General features: G+C 40.9%; 2 protein-coding genes across 2 annotated transcripts; one reads left to right on the top strand and one right to left on the bottom strand.

Moving 5' to 3' along the window:
• Positions 1–976: 976 nt before the first annotated feature.
• Positions 977–15,499, bottom strand: arel1 (apoptosis resistant E3 ubiquitin protein ligase 1). Its single transcript, XM_030782032.1, has 21 exons — positions 15,352–15,499; positions 14,132–14,300; positions 12,663–12,883; positions 11,651–11,722; positions 10,436–10,662; positions 10,033–10,270; positions 8,723–8,892; positions 8,101–8,281; positions 7,478–7,722; positions 7,296–7,373; positions 6,765–6,906; positions 6,545–6,666; positions 5,342–5,417; positions 5,080–5,189; positions 4,375–4,554; positions 3,537–3,662; positions 2,814–2,943; positions 2,400–2,458; positions 1,961–2,050; positions 1,517–1,692; positions 977–1,211 (listed from the first exon to the last, which is right to left on the bottom strand). The coding sequence occupies exons 1-21, from the start codon at positions 15,497–15,499 to the stop codon at positions 1,109–1,111; spliced, it is 3,063 nt and encodes a 1,020-aa protein (XP_030637892.1). The 3' UTR covers positions 977–1,108.
• A 1,880-nt stretch (positions 15,500–17,379) lies between these two features.
• On the top strand, positions 17,380–19,832 carry fcf1 (FCF1 rRNA-processing protein). Its single transcript, XM_030781492.1, has 8 exons — positions 17,380–17,437; positions 17,625–17,692; positions 17,847–17,918; positions 18,088–18,236; positions 18,325–18,397; positions 18,674–18,761; positions 18,889–18,983; positions 19,601–19,832. The coding sequence occupies exons 1-8, from the start codon at positions 17,435–17,437 to the stop codon at positions 19,647–19,649; spliced, it is 597 nt and encodes a 198-aa protein (XP_030637352.1). The 5' UTR covers positions 17,380–17,434; the 3' UTR covers positions 19,650–19,832.
• Positions 19,833–20,183: the final 351 nt, after the last annotated feature.

The raw sequence follows: 20,183 nt of genomic DNA, 5'->3' as shown, positions 1-20,183 counted from the left end.
TTCTAGTAAGGTAAGAAAAATACCTACAGTTTTTTGTTTTGTTTTTGTTTTTCACAAGTTTACCGGGTATCTCTATTGCATGTATTTTGCATTTCTGAATAAAGTTTCCCCATTAGATCAAATTGAAAAACCTACAATACTTCATTGCTCACTACCATTCTAAGCCTATATCTAAAGTCGACTTCCCACCAGATATGTACACTCCTCCCCATAGACAGAAAGAGGCAAAGGGTTCAAATAAGGCAGGCTGCTAAAAGACATGTGAAAGCAGTTCAGTTACCATGCTTGGAAATGGCATGGTTGACCAATCAATGCAGGGTCTCAGTCATCCAGGGTGCTTCTGAACAAGGGAAGTTTGTTTCTTTTGACATACATGGGGGGGGGGGGGGGGGGGGGGGGGGGGCGCTATCAAATAGTATTTACTCATTAAACAAAATCTAATCATTTTGAACCCAAGTTCACTCATTCAGAACACAGACCCAAAACAAAAACAAACTCTACAGATATGACAACTTTTCAAGTGCTTCTTTCTTAAATATCCAACAGAAAGATGAAAAGATATACACATGCCATGAAACAAGAACATCTATACATAGTATTTACAGAGCTTCTCAAATAAAATAACAGCAATATATACACAAAGACAACCTTCCCTGAACAGTTAAGGCCAAAGTGCTGTGGGTGTGTGTAGTCCGACCACATGTGTAATATGTGGCTATGTTCATTTTAAATATTCCCAGTTTTGTTGAAAGCAAAAAAGAAAAAAAAAAAAAGCCTTTTGTTTTTTAAGCTTAATTACTCCCTCAAACATAAAGAAATGCAGCCAACAGGCTCTAGCTTCTAGAAATAATTTTTCACTTTGCTACTTTTCTCATCTGTTAACTACCTTTTTAAATACAAAAAAAAAAAAAAAAATCACAGATCTACGATATATATATCAGCCGTCCTCCAGGGTAAGCCAAAGGCATCGTGGGATAAAAATGTCTGCCACTGGAGGCAAACAGGATGCTGGGTTATTTGGCTCATATGAAGGATAAAGAATGACAGCATCCCTCTTTTCCTCAAACAAAGAGTGGCATGGATGGAGTGATCCAGACGAAGGTGTAAATCAGAGCATGCCAAATCCCTCGCTGCCTTCACTGATGGCCAGTTTCAGCAGCTTGTGCAGCTCCTCATAGGAGTCATAAGTAGGTAGGCACAGCTGGTTAAAACTGAGAGAGAGAGAGAGAGTGAGAGAGAGAGAAACATCAGTTTGAGAAAACATGTGTACCTATGTGCGACTTGGGAAACTGTGTGAATGAATGTGTTGCAATCACACACATACAGAACCTGTTTAAACAGGGACATGGAAGCAAGGGCTATGAGACATGTGTGACAGTGTTGGATTGGTTGACTAGACAAGTGTGTTTATGTACTTGATACATATGTGCAGCAGGCAGGTTGTGCATGTGCGTGGTCACATGATGTGTGCAACATGCCTGTGTCTTCACGGTGCTGTGAGTGTGTATGTGTTTACCAGGTGTGTGCGGTAGGCAGGGTGCTGTGTGTAGGTGCTGCTATGATCTGAAAGGAAGGGCAGAGGGTGTTGAAGCCTCCTGGGGGGAGCTGAGAGGAGCCGGTGGTGAACTGGAGCAGACGAGCCAACTCCTCTTGAGTGAAGGAGGACACCACTGCCCAGAACCACTTCATAACCTAAACAACACACACACACACACAAACACACATACAAACACAAGACAATTATACAGCTGACACAAAACAACAAACAACTCTCGGTGAAAGATTTTCAGATCTATAGGATTTTGCTGGACAACCTGAGCTATTTCTGGTAGATTTAAAAAAAAAAAAAAATGATATCAGCTGATCCTTCACATCTGATTTAACTTTGTGGCTGTAAATAAGACTGTGAGGGATATTTCACACGTGCAAATGCAACTAACACAACCGTCCGTTCTCTCACTTTTTCTCTGAAGTGCCATGAGCCTCCAACGATAACAGCATGAGCTTTGAAGTCCTGGACGTTAATGTCCCCGGTGCCACACATCAGCAACTGAACAAACGAAAATGACAAACCATCACAGCTGACTGATGAAACAGGTTAGGAAACACACCCAATCCGCTTTGACTCTGGCATGAGGAAACTAGAAAGTAACTTCAAAATAATTAACTGACCACGCCAGTAAACTGACAGACAGCGTCATCACAACTTAAACTTAATTTAACCTTCAACAATCATTGCCAGGAACAGAAATGTAAAACCCAAGAGGTATTCATTACAATAATACTTTAGCTGTGTAATTCCCTGCAAACGTGTTTCGTGTTTAAGCATGGTGACTCTTAAATTACAAATTTAATATAATTAGAGTTGATTACACTTCAGAAGGACAGAGGTGACATACCTCTAACTCATTTTCATCAAATATGGCTAGAAGGTTCTCTGGGACGAGCTCATTCAGACCTGTGGATTCCAAAATATTGATTCTTTAATTCTGAATAACAGAAACTCCCTCTGTTGAAATGACTGTATTTAATGAATTTATTCAAAAACAGATTTTGAAAAAAGTATTATTTATTTTGGATTTTAAAAGTCCTTTCATATTCTGCATATAGTTTTATTTAATCTGTGAACATTATACTGTACAGCCAGACAAGCGCAGCATTCAGTCAGAGAAGGGAAAAGTTGAACTTTCTTTTGAGGTAAGTCAACAATGAATAGAGCACTTTCCTTTTTTCTAAAAAAGTTAGGTTCAGTTACACATACAGTTTCTTTGAGGGAGAGCTGTACATTTCACTTGTGCCTGATGCTGTCTCACCTTTGAGGAAATGCTCCACCTCCTCTCGTACCTGACTGGCCAGTCTGTACTGGGCCAGCAAGTTCAGATAGTGGACCTTATTGTCATTGGTCACTGGGATCTGGGCCCCACCAGATATCAACTCCACCACCTGGAGATGACACACCAGTAAGTGCTGATACATACACATACACATACACACACACACACACACACACACACAACCTATATGCTCTGTAACTAATAAACTCACTCACTCAGTTACAACCTATATACTTTATAATAAACAGGCATACACACCAAGCTTATATGCTCTATAACAAACTTTACTTTATAACAGTCATTCACTTCATTAAAACCTACAAGGTTTATTATGAACACAGATATTCAGTCAGTTAAAAACCTCTAGGCCCAAGTCATTCACTCAGTTATATAAAACAGGAAACACAGTCTACCCCTCTCTCCAAAACAAACAAACAACAACAAAATATTAAACTACCTGACAGTCTCCGAGGAGCACGCATTGAAGAGAAATACTGTAATACATACACACACGCTCGCGCGCACGTGTGCGTAGCACGTGTACCTTACCACACGCACCCACACACAAAAACACGTCAAAGTCCTGTATACACACATCAATAGCTGACCTTTAAAATACTCAAAAATCCAAAACAGAGCACTGAGAATAAAAAGTCATAAACAGGCTTGAGAAAAAAATGTTTTGGTTTTGGCTGCTGTCACCTTCTCCAGCTGTCCTGACTTGCTGTACTTCTCCTCGGCAAACACCAGGTCCATTTCACTGACATCATTGTTTAGGATGAAGCAGACCTTGGTTTTATAGAACTCTGGATCGTCCGTCTCAAAGTACTGCAGTGACGAAGACAGAGGGTCAAAGAGAAACAGATCTTCAGCAACAAATTCAAACGCTGCATTTGTTTGTCAAATGGAGCAGATACCTCTAACCACAGCTATGACTGGTGCAATGTGTGATACAAAGCCACACAAACATTAGCACAATGCTGTCAGTTTCAAACTAAACTAAACAAGTGAATTAAGAGAGTCGAACGGTAAACAAGCAGGGTGGAGCTGTTGACATTTTTGCTAGCCTGGGTTTTGGCTCTCGGGACGCGTAAACACAGATTTATGTCTTTGGTTTTAGGTTCAAAAACAACTTCTTATGGAAAAATAAAGCGGCATTTTGACTGTCGATGCAAACCAGAATAGCAGGCGCCTAAACTGAGCGCTCACTGCAAGGGCGCAGACTCCTCTAACATTTCACTCAATCTGCTCTGTGACAACAACTCACATGGAAACCCACACAAACAATATTCTGTCATGAGCGTTTGTGAAAGCTCTTATTTTTGGCTCTTATCATTTTTACTCCTTTTCTTCTATCAGATACGATTTACGTACAATTTTTGATGAATCTGATGCAAACCTCTCTCTATGCTGGGCCATCTTCCTTACTTTTAAGCCACTGCTGGCGATAGTTGAAAGAACTGCTCAGTGTGTGTTGATTTTGCTGATCTCTGTCATAGAGAGGTAATGTCTATCTCTGAAATCTCGTGTTGTGACTCACCTTATAGTTCATGCGGAGGCCGATGATTTGGGCCAGGAAAGAGCGAGTGAACCTGGCTCGGACCAGCTGTTTGTATGCCCCTCCCAGAGCCGACTCATAAAGACACTTCCCCACCACGCGGCCAGCGAACTCGTACACCTTCAGCCGAAGGTGGGGGGGTCGATCAGCATTAGGGTGCACCTGGCCCACACATCATGCAACGGTGAGTTAGAAAACACTTGAAATAACTGATATTTTTTTTTTCTGTTTTATCATTCAGGGAAGGAAATAAAGGGCAGCTAAATGTGGAAAACGTCACAAAATGACTCAGTGTTGATTTTATTTTAGGCCTTCTATTACTGTAACTCATTTAAATGCAGCAGAAATATATGTATGCAAATTGATGCTGAATTTGGCTGCGTGGGGGGAGTGTGAGACAACATGCATTGTCTTGGTGAATAACTATAACACGAGTGACTCTGCATAAGCACACACATTCTGCATAAACCAAACCACAACCAAAGCCCGAAAAGCTGCTGACAGCTAAAGGGTATGGTTTTATTTTTCAACAACTAACAGTCTGTGGGTGTTTTTTTAGCTATACAATGTACACATCTGAGTGGGAGCCCACAGAGATGATGAGTGGGCCAGATACAGTGTTTTGTCTCCCTGTAACACAGACAGAGAAGTGTTTCACAAAGCAGAGTTAAATGAGAGAGAATATACCAGGCCCTGGTTGTTGTCGCTGAATCGTGTAAAAAGCTGATTGCTGGTGTCAAACAATGTTTTACAGATCAGCTCAAACCACTCTCGCCTTGGCCCTCCCCAGTCCAGTGCTGGAAAAATAAACACAAAAAAACAAACCCAGTAAAATTCCCAATCACCAGAACGTTCAGAAAGGAAAAAAGTGCATTACCAATACATTTTCAGTACAAAAATGAGTAAGAGTCATTTTGAGAAGATCATTAAGACTTTTGAAGGACCTAACCTTCCTCATCCTGGAACACCACCTCAAAATTCTTACTCCAGTCCGACACTGAGAAGTTTCTAGTTGCCTTCAGAGACTGCAGAAGAAAAAAAAAGAATGTTCTTTAGGGATTATGGGAAAAGAAGAAAACTGCAATGGTCTACAAAACAGGTGTAACTGGACTCTCCATTCATTCATTCATGCAATCATCTGTAACATGTTGGTGAGAACGTGCAGGAAACCTGCCATTTTATTGTAGCTTTAGAATGCTACGTCAACCATGAGACAAGTAAATATGCAGTATAACTACTCTGGCCAGGTTTTTCCAGAGATTAAATAATAACAAAACAAAACAAAAAAAAAAAAAAACAAATGAAAAAATGGAAACATGACAGCTTGCTAGACCAGCAGAAAGGCTTCTACGGGGTAAGTAAAACGCGAGCAGCGTGTGTTTACAGATTCCCGGATGTGTCGTTTGGGCTCTCTCTCTCTCTCTCTCTCTAAAAGCAGAGATCTGTGTCAGCATGCAACACTCACTAAGTCCACAGTCAAATGGCACCATGGGCTTTTCTTTTCTTTTTTTTTTTTTTTAAACAGTACGTGTTGCCAAACCAGCTGAGAGCATGTCCTTCATGCTGCTCGACTAATTTGCCTGGAGACGCTGCCTCTGATTGTTTTGACTGCCTGCGGCTCTGACCGCTGTTACTGAAGTTTGTGCCGCAGCACAAGCTCTGCAGACAGGACATTAGGCTTGTTGCCTTCTGTGTTGTAATTCTTCTGTTCTGACAGTTCATGCTGCAGTCAGACAGAGCAGACAGGCAGACTTTAGGCAGACTTTTTTTTTTATTATTATTATTTGGACACGTGAGACTGAGTCAGAAGATTACTGAAACAAGTACCAGATAAGGAATACAGTGTCCTCTTCTATACTCAAATGACACGTGTGGTGTTTCCTGTTGAAGCACTTACTTAATCCCTTGTTTTTCTCTCTCTTTTCTTTTTTTTTTTTTTGGTATTAATCCATTTCATAATGTCTCTGCCGTCGACTTTGTGGCTTTCTGTGGTGCTGTCACAGATGTTCTCTGACATCACAACATCAAGGGAATTTGGGGCGATAACATGAACACGGGCCAAGGACACAGAGCTAAACACATCTTTCTTTTTTTTTTTCCTAATGGATGCGAGAGTTGCCGTCAGAGCCTAAACGCTGGTAAAACAACTGACCGAGTCCAGCATGGAGTGACGGGAGATTTTCAGGCAGGTTTTGGTACGAGGTCTTTTGGAGTGTATATGTCGTAGCTCTCGCTGAAAAAAACACACTTTGTCCTGAAATGTCTCTGAACCACCTGCAAAACAAACAAACAAAAAAAAATTGCATAAAATTTACCAACCCACACTATCAAACAATTTTTTACATGCGCTCTGAGCCAAACTTCACACTCACCAATATTCTTATGGAGGAATCGGATGAAGGTGGCAGCCATGATGTTCCGGTCCTTACAGCTGAGTTCTACGGGGGGCTGAATGCCATCATCCACAAGTAATGTAAGGTACTTATGAATGGGGTCTGGGCCCAGGTAGGTGAACTGATATGACAAAAGAAAAACGACCATTCATTTTTATAACAGAAGGTCATCGGTCAGAAAGGTTTTTAAAGTTATTTCAAACATGATGTATGCGGCTCTCCGGAAGCAGATTCCTACATGTGGAACACAGTGCATTCTCAGACGATAATTCCCTATTCAAAAAACGACTCAGTCTGGTGCCAGTGTTAACATTGGTGCAGGAACTTATCACAACACTTTTGCCATATATATACATGTGTGTGCTCCAGAAAAGTCAAAACCCTAATCTTGTTTTTACAGACAGGTTTGGGACAGCATCACTGCTAGATTCAGTGTGTACATTTCACATGTAGAATAAAAACGGAACAAATGCTTTCATGTTCTCAAAAAGGGCAGGTTTCCTGTCTCACCTTTGTTCCTGGGCACACACGGAAGGTGAAAAGACGCCAGGGAATAATCTTCAGGTAAAACTCTTTTACTGAGAGTTGCTAAAGGCAAGAAGAAAAAAAAAAACATTACTCATCATACAGGTACCGGATTTATGGACTTAATTTCTGCTCAGTTTTGATGACAGTCCCTGTCAATGGCCTACCTTTGGTGATATGTAACAATAGACCTTTTTTGGTTTCTTGACTTTTTCGGGCTGACCCTCGACAGGCGAGTCATGCTCGTCCTCCTCATCGCCCATTGAGGGTCGTCTCTGCGGGGCGAGCAGAGAGGATGCTGGGAGCTGCCAGGAGGAACTGCTGTAGTTGCCTGTGCTGTAGAGATACGCCTCAAAATAGATGCTGATGCCGGGAGTGGACACATTCTTCTCCACGCAGTTCTTCTCATTCTCTGCACGCGACAGGGGTGATGAGAGAGGACACAGGACAAATGAAAAGAAACAACGACAGACAAGCCAAAAAAAAAAAAGACAACTAATAATATCTTCTGAAAGTACAATGTTCAAATTCTGGTCAACACCTTCTGCCTCTGTGTTGAGTATTCAGACTACATAAGACATCATTTGTGTGCTGATAACAGTATAAATGATACCTTTCTAACATATATACTACACAATTCATATATAACAAATACCATGAGATTCCCATACAGTTCCAGTGTCTGTCAGGCCTGTAATTCAGCTGTATAACCTTGTCTTTAACAGCTGTTTTTGCAACAAACAAAAAGACCTCCATATATGGGTAGACTTTTGTATTATCGGTCACTGACCGTCAAGTACGATGATGTCGAACTCGCCGTTGCTGAGTGGCTGATCTCTGTAGGTGATACGGCCTCTAAAACAGCCCTTTTTCTTCAGAGTCAGTCTCAGTAAGACCTGACACTGCTGTTTAATACAGCTCACAGACTTGGTGAAATACTCCTCTGAACTGTCCTCATCCACTGTACCCAACTGTCAGACAGACAAACAGATCCCATTCACGTTAAGCATATTTAGACATAAAAATAAACAAACAAGTACAAATCATCCAAATATACTTCAGTGGGCACTTGTTTCACTTTAAGCACATCAAAGGTACGTAGGCTCTGTAATTACTCTGCTGGAGATCTACAGTCCTTCACTAACATGCCTGATGAGACCAGTCAAGATCTTTAGAGACATCATAAAACCAGGGGTACCAAGCAAGCCTGGCTCTCCACATAGGATTCTGGCTACCGCTGCTGCTCTACATTTAACACTCTGAAAGCATTCCTCTTACTGCCAGCTTAAAGGTGTGTTGAATCAGGTGTGCTGTTCACTGACAACCTCTATCAGTAACAGGACTATTCACAGAGTACTACTCTAATTTTCATGAGGACGACCAAATCCTTCTGATTCCATGGGCGCTCTTACCGAGTGAACGTGGACATTGTAGTTGACTTCGTCGATGAGCGACACAGAGTTACTGGTGGGGTTTCCGTACTCATCCCGCGGCTCGATCTGCAGGGTGTGCTGCTGGCCATATTGCAAAACCAGAGTGGAGAAATGGTACGCTATCTTTGTTTTTGATGGCACCACTGTCCCTGTAAAACAAACACACACACACACCATACGCTGGATAATTTATTTCATATGATGTATCAGGATGAAGTGATTTCACCCATCTTGCTCAATTTTCCATTGTAACATTTACTACATTTTCATGAGCAATTTCATAAAGATGCTATTACGTTGGATTTCTTACAAAAAAACAAGAGCCAAAAATAAGATGACAAAACAAAGTCGAAATTGTAATCAGTCTGTACCACAAGCCTAAACACTGTTAAAAAGCAGAACGTTCTAGAATGAATGTAATTACATTTATCCCGACTTTTGGCGGGAATCTTACCAAAACACAAACAACTGCATAAAATGAGCCACTCTCTTCAAATATTTGTTTGCGTACACACTAAATAGAACTCTCTGCGCTAAGACAACTTCAAAAAAATTGCTTGATTGCCCAACTCCAGAATTTGGTTCTCATATAACAGAGAGACGTCCCCTACTGCCAAAGCTATGTTGGGGTGTGAGAGAACGAAGCTTAATCCAGTTTGGTTTAACACCACAGACACAGACAAAGAGCCTTCAGACCATTTTAGGCCAAACTCTTCTGTCTTGCCTTGAGTAAACAGGCTGCTAAACATCTACAGTCATTGGGAAACCTCTCTTACACACGGGTTATGTAACATAAACAAAAACATCCAGTGAAAGACTGCATCATACACTGGAACTGGTCACCACAGATAAAAATTCTGCGGTGCCGTTTCTCAACCCAGTCACACACCCTGCCCTGTACATTTCTGTATAAACCATGCATGGACACGTCAGACACACATCAGAGGCAGATGCAGATAATTCTTCAGTGGTGAGTCACTAAAATCTAATACGTCATGGTAGGACTAAAGGAAAAATGTGGAAGGTATGGGGATCTTGAGAACTGAGGTGAGAGAACGTTGATATAGTACAGCCTGAATCCTCCAGTCCAAAGAGGCGGTAAAAGACTTTAACAAGGCTGCAAAGCCCGTTCCAACACATTCTTCACCCTAAACCGGTGTCACTGCCCATACTCCTCTAAATGCTGAGACACTGTGGAACCAAAGGCCATTTAATCTCACTGTCAGTCTAAAGACACTACACCTTAACTCACACATCTTCCTCAGGTGTGACACCATGGAGTCCCTTACCTGGTTGAAAGACTTTGTAGTAGGGGCTGTAAGCCACGTTCAGACCGCCCAGCTTGACAGCCACCTCGTAGCGTCCTGCCTTGCGAACTGTGAAGGCCACTTTGACAACGTTGGATTCTGGCTCTTGCAGGACCTCCTGGGTCACTGGGATGTCTAAGGCAAGCTCTATATGGGTAATACTGACTCTTAGTCCCACCGGCCTGTGAGCAGGGAACGGCTGGCCATTTTTATAGAAGAGCTGAGACAAAATAACAGAGGGAAAAAGAAAGAAAAGGAGAAAGAGAAGAAAACAGACTCCTGAGTGAGGTATTTGTAATGATTATCTCTCATTGCTCTTTGCTAATAAATGAGTGATCTATGACAAAAGACTTGGCGGATGTTAACATCAGCAGTCTATCGGCACCTGGACACGGAAGCTCATCGTCTGGCCCACTTCCTGTGGCTCCTTCCAATCCCAGGAAACCTTGCATGAACGGGGGTCCAGGTAGTTCCCTCGGACATAGTCATAGATGCTGCGGTCTCCACGGCGACCAGGGTCCTCATTTTGAAGGAAACTGACCACCCGAGCTGCAAGCTCACACAGGAACTTAATGGTGAAGACAAAGGCGATGATGGAAACAGTTATTCCACCTAAAAGAGGGAAGGAGCAGGGAGGCGGGGGAGAGAGAAAAAGAGAGAGAAAAAGAGAGAGAGAGAGTTAATAGGAACAAAATAAGAGACCTGACTTCATATAATGACCAAGTCTAGATAAACATCGAGTTATGCAAAAGAAGTTGTTGCTCAAACAGCAGACCCACGTTGTTTTGAATTTTTGACAAATCACTTGAAAATGGAAGCATAAGCAGAGGACACAGAAAGAGAACGTCCAACCTTAGAGTTATTCTTCTACCATAAACCAGATCCTGTCCTAGAACTTCAGGACAGAAACCCACAAGGCAGGTATTCAGCAAAGAGTGTGATCACAGTAAAGGGTCTGACTGATTTCAATACGTCAACTCTTAGGTTTAACCATTTAAAATACTGCAACGTTAACCAACTGAAAGCCAGGATACAGATACAAGCTGATGTTGTAGTTTGTGGGGAAAAAATGTGTCTACCACATAACCTAATAAGTATAAAAATATATTTCCAATTATGACTTAAGAATAAAATAGTGAATTAAAAAAAACTTCATGTTGTTCCTTTTTTGGTTTAGGTTTTCCTTGCGTGTGGATGTAAACTTGAGCTGACAATGTTCATCTTGAAATGAAAAATAACTTAATTACTCCTGTCACAGCCAGTCCTGAAATTCAGGTAACGAATACTTGACCTCTTTCAACCTGTCATCCCTCTAAATATCTCAGGCTGCTTTAGAAAGGCACATACAAAAGTGATGATACATTTAATAACCTATACACCTTGATAATTAGTAATTAAATGAATATAAGCCATGCAGACCAATTCATAATGACAATTTACTTATTTCTCAGTTGTTTCAGGCATCACCAGGGTTTTAAGGAGGCTTTGCTAATACACATTTGTTGATAAGACTTTGTTAGCTGTATATAAAATATAATGCATATAAAGATCATTACTGAACACAAGTGTATCTAAGAAAAAAAAAGAAATAATGACTCACCAATCACGTAAAACATGAGGTCCCTTATCAGAAAGCACAGAGCTACAGTACAGCCAAATATCAGAGCTCCGGCTGAAAGACAGACAGACAGGCACACACACGCACACGCACGCGCGCACACACACACACCCACCCCTGTTAGATCACTTTAATACCAACTCTTACACAGGAACTCTGAGACACTAACTCCTGACCAGATAAGAGAAAGCAGACTATAGAACACGACAAAACCTTCGTCCGTGCCCATGTCCGATATTATTAACTGCCATTTGTGTATTTCTTTGCCTTTCTTTTCCACAGTGAGCAACATATGAAAACAGCATACGGAAGACATCAAGCTTCAGCGTCCACAGATGAAGCCTGTGATGTCCCTGACTTGATTTATAGTCCATCTACCGCTATTTCCTGTAGATACTGAGCTGCTATGAGCTCACAGACTCTAAAATAGTGACAAAAAACATGCTTTTCCAGATGGAGTGAAACATTAATTTATTAAACTAGTACAGGAAACACTGAGCTCAGAAACCAACTTACTAACAGAATTATACATATCTGATTCAATGAACACTATATGTTTTATGGTAATGATCCATGGCTGCAGAGCTAAAAGCTTTTTAGCCTCTCTGAAATGTACGCAGGTAAAGGCTCCTTTTTGTTTCAGGGAGTGACGAGTTCAGATAATGAAAGCTCTGACTTCTTCATGTCTGTTTGCCTTCTTCTGCTTTATATAAACACAGTGAGATAGCACTCCACTTAGGTTCAACTACCTCTTCTGAATTTCGCATCAAACCACAGCAAGCAAGAAAAAAAACAAAAGTTCCGCACAAACCCTTGGTAAATAATCTTGGGACAAGCCATCGAGAGCTGCTCGTTAAGTAACAGATCAAAATATACAACTGTCTAACCGGCTTAGCCGCAAGTCATCTGTCAGGTTGAAATAGTCACCTTCAACCTATATCTTTCATCTCATATAAGGCCCCACCTGATGCAACAGAAGCTAAACTGTACTTACCAATGGACCACTTCTCCTTTAGTCGCCTCTCAGCAAGGTTGTGTACCAACTGGGTCTCGTAGTCCTGGTCTCTGCTGCCCCTAGAGGCCTGGAGGATCTTAATGCCGGTGGACAGTTTAATATAATCCTCGTAGTAATAGCCCCATGCGGCCAGAGAGAGCTGAAGCTGGCTGTCAAACTGTGCTAAATCATCCAGATTAGTACAACCCAGAGTCTTCAGACTGCCAAGGAGAAATAGGAAAAACAAGATCATATTTTATGCGGCCTGCCCGTTCAAATAAGTCTGCTGCAAGGAGGTCAAACTCAAAACAAAAACATGGCCTTCAATCAAAAATTTCAGGTCTTCCAAATGTTATTAATAACTTCCAATACTAATTTATGCTGGCACAGATATAGCTCTGTCATTAAACAAAACATAAAATATACACTAAACAGCAGTGACTCAGACAACTCCACTACATCACTGTACCACAACTGTCTGCTCTGGCAACACTCTAATGATGCAGCACGTGTGTGAGACAAATGTATTTTACTGAATATTGACACAGAGTTAGAGAGAGATCAGAAATGTATCGTTGAAGTGTAGAGAGGCTTGTGCTACAGAATGTATAATAACAGACGCTACTGAGGAACAATGGAGCAGATTTACACTGAAGTGTCACACCCTCCTTTCCCTCAAACACCCAACTTTAACCCCAAAAAAAACATGAAACAAACAGATATGAACCTAAAATGACCTCAAAATATCTTTAATGATATTGAACATGACAAAAACATTACATACACTGCTGTTATAGATCTACACACAGAAGTTGTCTCGTATGTGTGCTGTATAGCATATGAGGTTGATCCAAAATGACCCTGATTGTATAACAGTTGCTTTGTTTCCAGCTGCACTTCCTGAGTCCTACTTTGCTCAGTCTGCATTGCTGCAGCTGGATGCTGCGCGTGTGTAACGGACCTTAAAAAACCACCCGTTACTGCAATGACCCCGCAGTACTGCAGTCGCCACCGCTCAATGTCACTCAGCTCAGCTGGCCGTGAAGAGCCAGCACTGCCCTCTGCTGGTCTACACGACTAATTACAGCATCCGTTTCCAGCTCAGCCCTACACTGACCATATAATCAGTTCCCACCGCTCATGTTCACACTGAGCTGACCAAGCAGCCGCGTGCTGGTTGCAGTGCTTTGTTGTTATAGTTCAGTGGTACTGCAGGACACAACAGAGTATGCAGTCCTCGTCCTGGTGGGAGGGAGGGCACAGCTATTCCAGCCTCACTATGGTATTCAGAAGCTCCTACGGTTATTTGAATATAAATGATGAAAGATGAAGGGTCATAGCAGTATCCGCGATGTGTCATGTCAGTGAGTTATACCAGACAGTGGTAATAGAGGTCGTCGTTACATCTGACGATAACTCAGGAACGGCAGTGACATTGTGTGTGTGTGTGTGTGTGTGTGTGTGCTTACGTGTGGTAGTAGTGCTCCAGGCCTTGTGAACACAGCCACTCTTGAAAGGCGAAGTCTCTGAGCAACTGGATGTGAGCATCAACAATGGACCTCCAACGCCGTGGCTCCTTCACCACCTCCTCCAGACGAGTTAAAACAGACAGACTCAGCTCCTCCAGGGTCTGGACATCTACACACACACACACACACAGAGCAAGATATTATGTGACTGCCTGATATTATGCAACCGACTGTTTTAACCACATAACCAAAGCAAACTCACAACTGTGTCAACAGAAACTCCCTAACATTTACTGACAGAGACACCCTTATCACTATGGTAACGAGAGCAACAACATCAACAAATTGAAGTAATAATTCAATGATCATAAACAAAGACGTGCATTTTTAAGCAACCAATTAATACGAGAGCACACAAATTCACCCATAGATATTCAAGAAACAGAACCTTAATCTTAAACATAATGTTTGAGAAGTTCACCCTTGGTTATGATAGGAATAACAATGCCCACACAGTCTACTTCCCTGCCAAAATAAAGGACACATCAACATAAAGAGTCTTAATAGAACATCTGACCTATTACAACTTCACTGCTCCTTAGCATAGATTCTACAGAAGTGTCTGGAACTCTGTTGGTAAGATGTGACATTATTTGTTCTGAAGAAACTCTATCATTTGGCGTTTGGTTAATGATGGTGGAAAGCACTGTAATTGACACCACTCTATTATGTTGCATTGTTCAGCGCTAAGCTAGACACAGATGTGCTGATAGCTATGACATGTGGTTTTTTCATAAGATTTCGGGCTTATCAAATCATTAAGTGACTAAGCATGATGGGGTGTGATATTACATACTCTGTGTGGAAGAACCTGCTTTCAAAATACCTCTACTCTCTGACATGCTTAAGCGTTTCCTGTGTTTTGGAAATTACTTGTAGGTATACACTCAAAAGCCATTAAGAGCAACAGCTCATGAAAACATAGGATACGTATTTTTAATTGGCTCAGATGAGAAAGGAGCAAACAACTGTGACTGAAACCAAGAGAACTGTCCTGGAGATTCACTGGTTGTCTCTGGCCGATACTTCCGCCAATATATAGATAAAACTGGATGGCACAAGATTTCTAACAGAATTTTTTAGACTGAGGCTAGAATGTGATTAACATATAATATATGTGTGTGTGTCTGTGTGTGTGACTTTAAAATGGTTTCACTCACCCTCAAACAACTGCTTATATTCAGACAGACTGTGTCCATGGAGCCATTCTTCAATCTGACTTTCCTTCCCTTTCTTCCAGCGCACTTCCCAGAAGAAAATCCAAGAAACTGAACAGAAGATGAGGGTCAGCAGGAAGCGTCGGTCCATCAGACCATCCTCATGCTGGTCTCAGACCTCAGTAGGGGCCGTACAATACTTCTGGACTTCATATGAACCGTGTCTCCGTCTCTGCTTCACTTTCACAATTTACACAGTCAAAAAAAAAAAAAAAAAAAACCTTCCTCAGAGCATTTTCCTCTGTATTCTCAAAAGTCCTTTGATGCCTCTGCTGTAGAAATATGATACACATGACACAGTTTAGTCATAAAGCGGGGGTCTGTTAACAGAACTGAATTAAATAGGCAAGCATGCACTAGGCTCGCTCTCTTCTTTTTCTGACATATACACTGTTACAGCACAGCCAACAAATGTGTTAATATTTATAAGTGCCAGAGAGTGGGTGTCGGGTTATAGTATTAGGCAATCTAGATACATGAAATATGAATGAACCAGGTCATAAGTGTAACATTAATTCAAAAGTTCTCTTCATTGCGACACATTCTGCTGAGTTTTTAAAGGCTCAGTGAACAGACTGGATGGTCTTAGTTGCCCTGTTCATCCCTGTGTCCTTGGCTTTGTAAGGGGCATTTGACACCATGATGACACAATCCCCATTTGAATAGAATATAGTCAAACACTTGATGTCAGCACTGCTTTGACAGACCACAACCCAACAGCCAGACGCTCCGAACAGGTTTTATTTATTTAAAGTATTTATCAGTCTCATCTACGGTATTTCCGACACAACATTCACCTGTTATTAAATCAGGACTATGGTAAAGTAGCTGACTGATACAGACACCAACCAACGAAATTCACTGAGCGTTTCTAAAGAATAATTATGAATGACTTTTAAATGCAAGCGGAGAATACATTGCAAAGCGAATGTGCTAAGAAAGTCGGTTTAAAGCTAATAGTGTAAGAGGAAAAGGTCTTACAGGTTGAATGAATTCAGACTGGTTAAAGTGACGCACAAGATGCATCGCGGTCGTATGCATTTAAAGCATCGAATTTGTATCCTTACACTACTGAGCTATCGACAACTAGACTTAAACCCTCCATCCTCTCTTCTTGCCAACCGCAGGCTATCGGCTATGCTAACAATGTCAGCGCTACTTTGAACATATGCTAGCTAAATTGCTCGGTACACTAGCACAACACGCTCATATCAATGCTTTAATAAGTTAGCTAGATGCCTAACAGTAACTACAGTCAAAACATCAAATTCAGATTACTTAACTACTTGATGGTCTATTTGTGCATTCACTTTCATACAAATAACAATTATTTTTCACTGATAAACAATCGACTCGACAAATCCATCTTACCTTGTGAGTGTTTATCTAGCTAGGTTCTATTAACAACCGGAAGATGCTCAGAATACGAGTGGGGGGTAACAACGAAAGAGACCCAGACCGTTAACTCGAGAGCAGAGAGAAAGTGTCATGAAGCGCTGAGACGGTATGACCATATACGGTATTGATGAGAGCGAGTTGCTTTCATTTTGTATTGAGGGCGAGAAAGAAAAAAAAGATTCTTCAACAATGGTCTGTATTTCTGAAAAAATCATAAATTTACCTGTAACAAAACAAAATTCGTTGTAGATGAAATGCTATCGATTCAAGAATTTTGGTAAAGCCCGTGAATCATGAAATATTTGCGTTGTGCTCAGGACTAATACTTGACATGGTATGAGCAATCAGTGTATCCAGACAAGTGTTTCATTATCATGTTTATTATGCCACCACAAATTAAGAAATATCGAATCATTGCGACGTTCAACAGCCAACGTTCCTATGCTTCCCTGCCTATGGCGCGACAAACGTTTCCATTAAACTACAGTTCAGATTACGGTCTGCTCTGTTTCTGTGATCTATGACACAGGCCCGGCCATATTGTCGCTTAGTGATGACGTAAAATCCGACGCGGTCGCTCACTGAAACACGAGGATTTGTAAAAGGAAAAATTTCACCTCGCTACGCAATGGTAAACTGAGTACATCGCATTAAAATTACCGGCATAATGGTTTTGATCATGCTTTTATTTGTGTCTCCCGAGGAATGGCGAATTGGACTTCTAGCTTTGAGAAATAGGGCTGTTTATTAAATAATACATACGTTAACTTAGCAAGGCGAACTCTGCTAATCATGGATCTTTCATGTCTTTCTTTCAGGGGAAGCAGAAGAAACAGAAGAAATATGCTGCAATGAAGAGAATGATTAGCTTAAAAGATCAGAGAATGTAAGATTTCGACAGCGTGCGTTATTAAATGGCACAGTCTTGTACAGTTTGTGGCTTGCTAACTAGCGGCCAGTGGATTTGCCTGGTCAGCTGATGTCTGAATTTTGAATCGATTCTGCGCTTAATTAACGCAACTTTATCAAATGTCTTCCAGCCAGGAAAAGGATCGTGCCAAAACACAACAGAAAAAGAAAGAAGACCCTTCAGCAATTAAAGAAAAAGAAGTGTGAGTATACCATAACATATACTAGATGTTAAAGTGTTTCGCTGACTTTACAAGATGTGAATGCCAACGCTGTCTTTAACCCATCGAACTAATCGACTCATACAGAGTGCAATTTCAGTTAAAAAAAATAATTCAGTACTACCATAACAGTTGTCTTTGTCGTCCTCAGGCCAAAATATCCATCATGCCTATTCTTCCAGTACAACACTCAGCTTGGTCCACCTTATCACATCCTGGTGGATACCAACTTTTTCAACTTCTCCATAAAGGCTAAACTGGACGTAGTACAGTCAATGATGGACTGTCTGTATGCTAAGTGTGAGTTCTCAGACCCTTCCATTAAGTTAGGCTTGTTGTGAATGTTGACTGATGGTGAAATGATGTGTATTGTGTTTGTGGTTTTAAGGTATTCCTTGCATCACAGACTGTGTCATGGCTGAACTTGAGAAACTGGGAATGAAGTACAGAGTTGCACTGAGGTAAGAACTTTCTTAACACACATAAACAGGCATGCCCATACATCCTCACATATCAGTAGGCTGTTTTAACCATTCACTTTGAACAATGATGCATGTTTCACTTTTATGTGTAAAAGTTGTGGAGGCCAAAGTCTACCTACATACCACACGATGCCTTAATTATAAAAAAAAAAAAGAAAGGCTCTCTTCCGGGTCATCAGTTGTATACCAACTTAACCCATGCCCCCTTTCATCCTTACTCTGTTTCTCTCTCCCACTCTCCTCTGATGTCTGCAGGATAGCCAAGGATCCCCGGTTTGAACGTTTACCATGCACACATAAGGGAACATATGCTGATGATTGCTTAGTGCAAAGAGTAACACAAGTAAGTAAACACTGCCATCTGTCTGTGAACCCAAGTCTCATTTTCTCTACCTTTCTTACATTTATCATAATCATTGTTCTGGAATATTGTTTAGCATCCCAAATAAACAATCCCTCATTTTCTCCAGCACAAGTGTTACATTGTGGCCACAGTAGACAGAGACTTGAAAAGACGGATTCGTAAAATTCCAGGGGTTCCAATCATGTACATTTCAAATCACAGGTAAGGAAAGCGGGAATGTTAAGGGCTTCAGCCTTGAGAACTTTGTGACAATAGCTTTGTACGTTTGCAGGGTGTTTAAACAGTACTGATGCAAATATGTGTGCTTACTGAGAGAGAATTTTCTTTACACAAGACAGATTTTGAAGAAAGCACTGGTTTACTTCTGTTACTTTACTGTTTAACATTTTACTGGCACAGCTAGTATCCCAAGCAAGTTGTATATCTGACAAATATGATGGAAAATGCATTCAGTACGAAAGGATTGAATCCTAATGAGATTTTACCACAAAGATAATCATGTCACCAGTACTCCCCTACATTTATAGTAAAGCCATGCCGGTATGGATGAGGTCAAATTGTGCATGGTCCTGTTGAGTGGAGACGTCTTTGATGTTTAGTTTCTTCTTGTAATCTCTGGAAAATATATTTCAAAGCAGTGTGTGTGTGTTCAATTAGTCAGAGAACCGTTGTTGTCCACTGATGGCAGAATCAATGTTTTAACTATGATGCTGTATATTCATCAGTCCAGAGTCATCGATGGTTAACAGTCTGATATCCTGTGCTATTTGCTAAATGAGTTGTTTCTCGTCCTGTACTGCTAATTTTTTATTTAACAGGTACAACATCGAGAGAATGCCAGACGATTATGGTGCTCCGAGACTATAATATTCAGAGGATGGATTTTGTGGTGGAGGAAGGTGGAGTCCAAAACTGGGATGTCACATTTGTTGATGTTTAACATTCATTTGCACACATTTTATCTGTCCTCCCCCAAGGAAGTTTCATACAATGTTTTGTAATTTTGAGTGAAACCTTTTTATTTTTTTCTGATCTGCTTGCTTGAGGATGAATAAGATACAAAATAAATATTTAACAGTACAATTTGAATTCTCTGTGCATTTTGTAAACCTGCTTTGAGTTGACTGAAGTAAAGAGGTAATTTTTCATTTACACCAAATGAAATAAAAAAGTATAGATGTATCAAGAAAGCTTAACTGCTATCATCAATAGCAGTTTTGGAAATGCCTTCATTTAGAGAAAAATGCAAAACAAAGCACAAAGGTAAACGGCACATATTTTAAATACAATCTTTTCATAGCAAAGCCTTTTAACAAAACATTTTTATTAATTTTGAGTATAACGCCTCGCTTAATTACAATGCTACTAAGACACCAGAGACATTAGCTTAATTGCAGTAGC

Source organism: Chanos chanos, chromosome 1, assembly GCF_902362185.1.
Source record: "Chanos chanos chromosome 1, fChaCha1.1, whole genome shotgun sequence".
Taxonomy (NCBI): Eukaryota; Metazoa; Chordata; class Actinopteri; order Gonorynchiformes; family Chanidae; genus Chanos; species Chanos chanos.
Note: the sequence above shows the minus strand (reverse complement) of the source record. Positions and strands in the feature narration are given on the sequence as shown.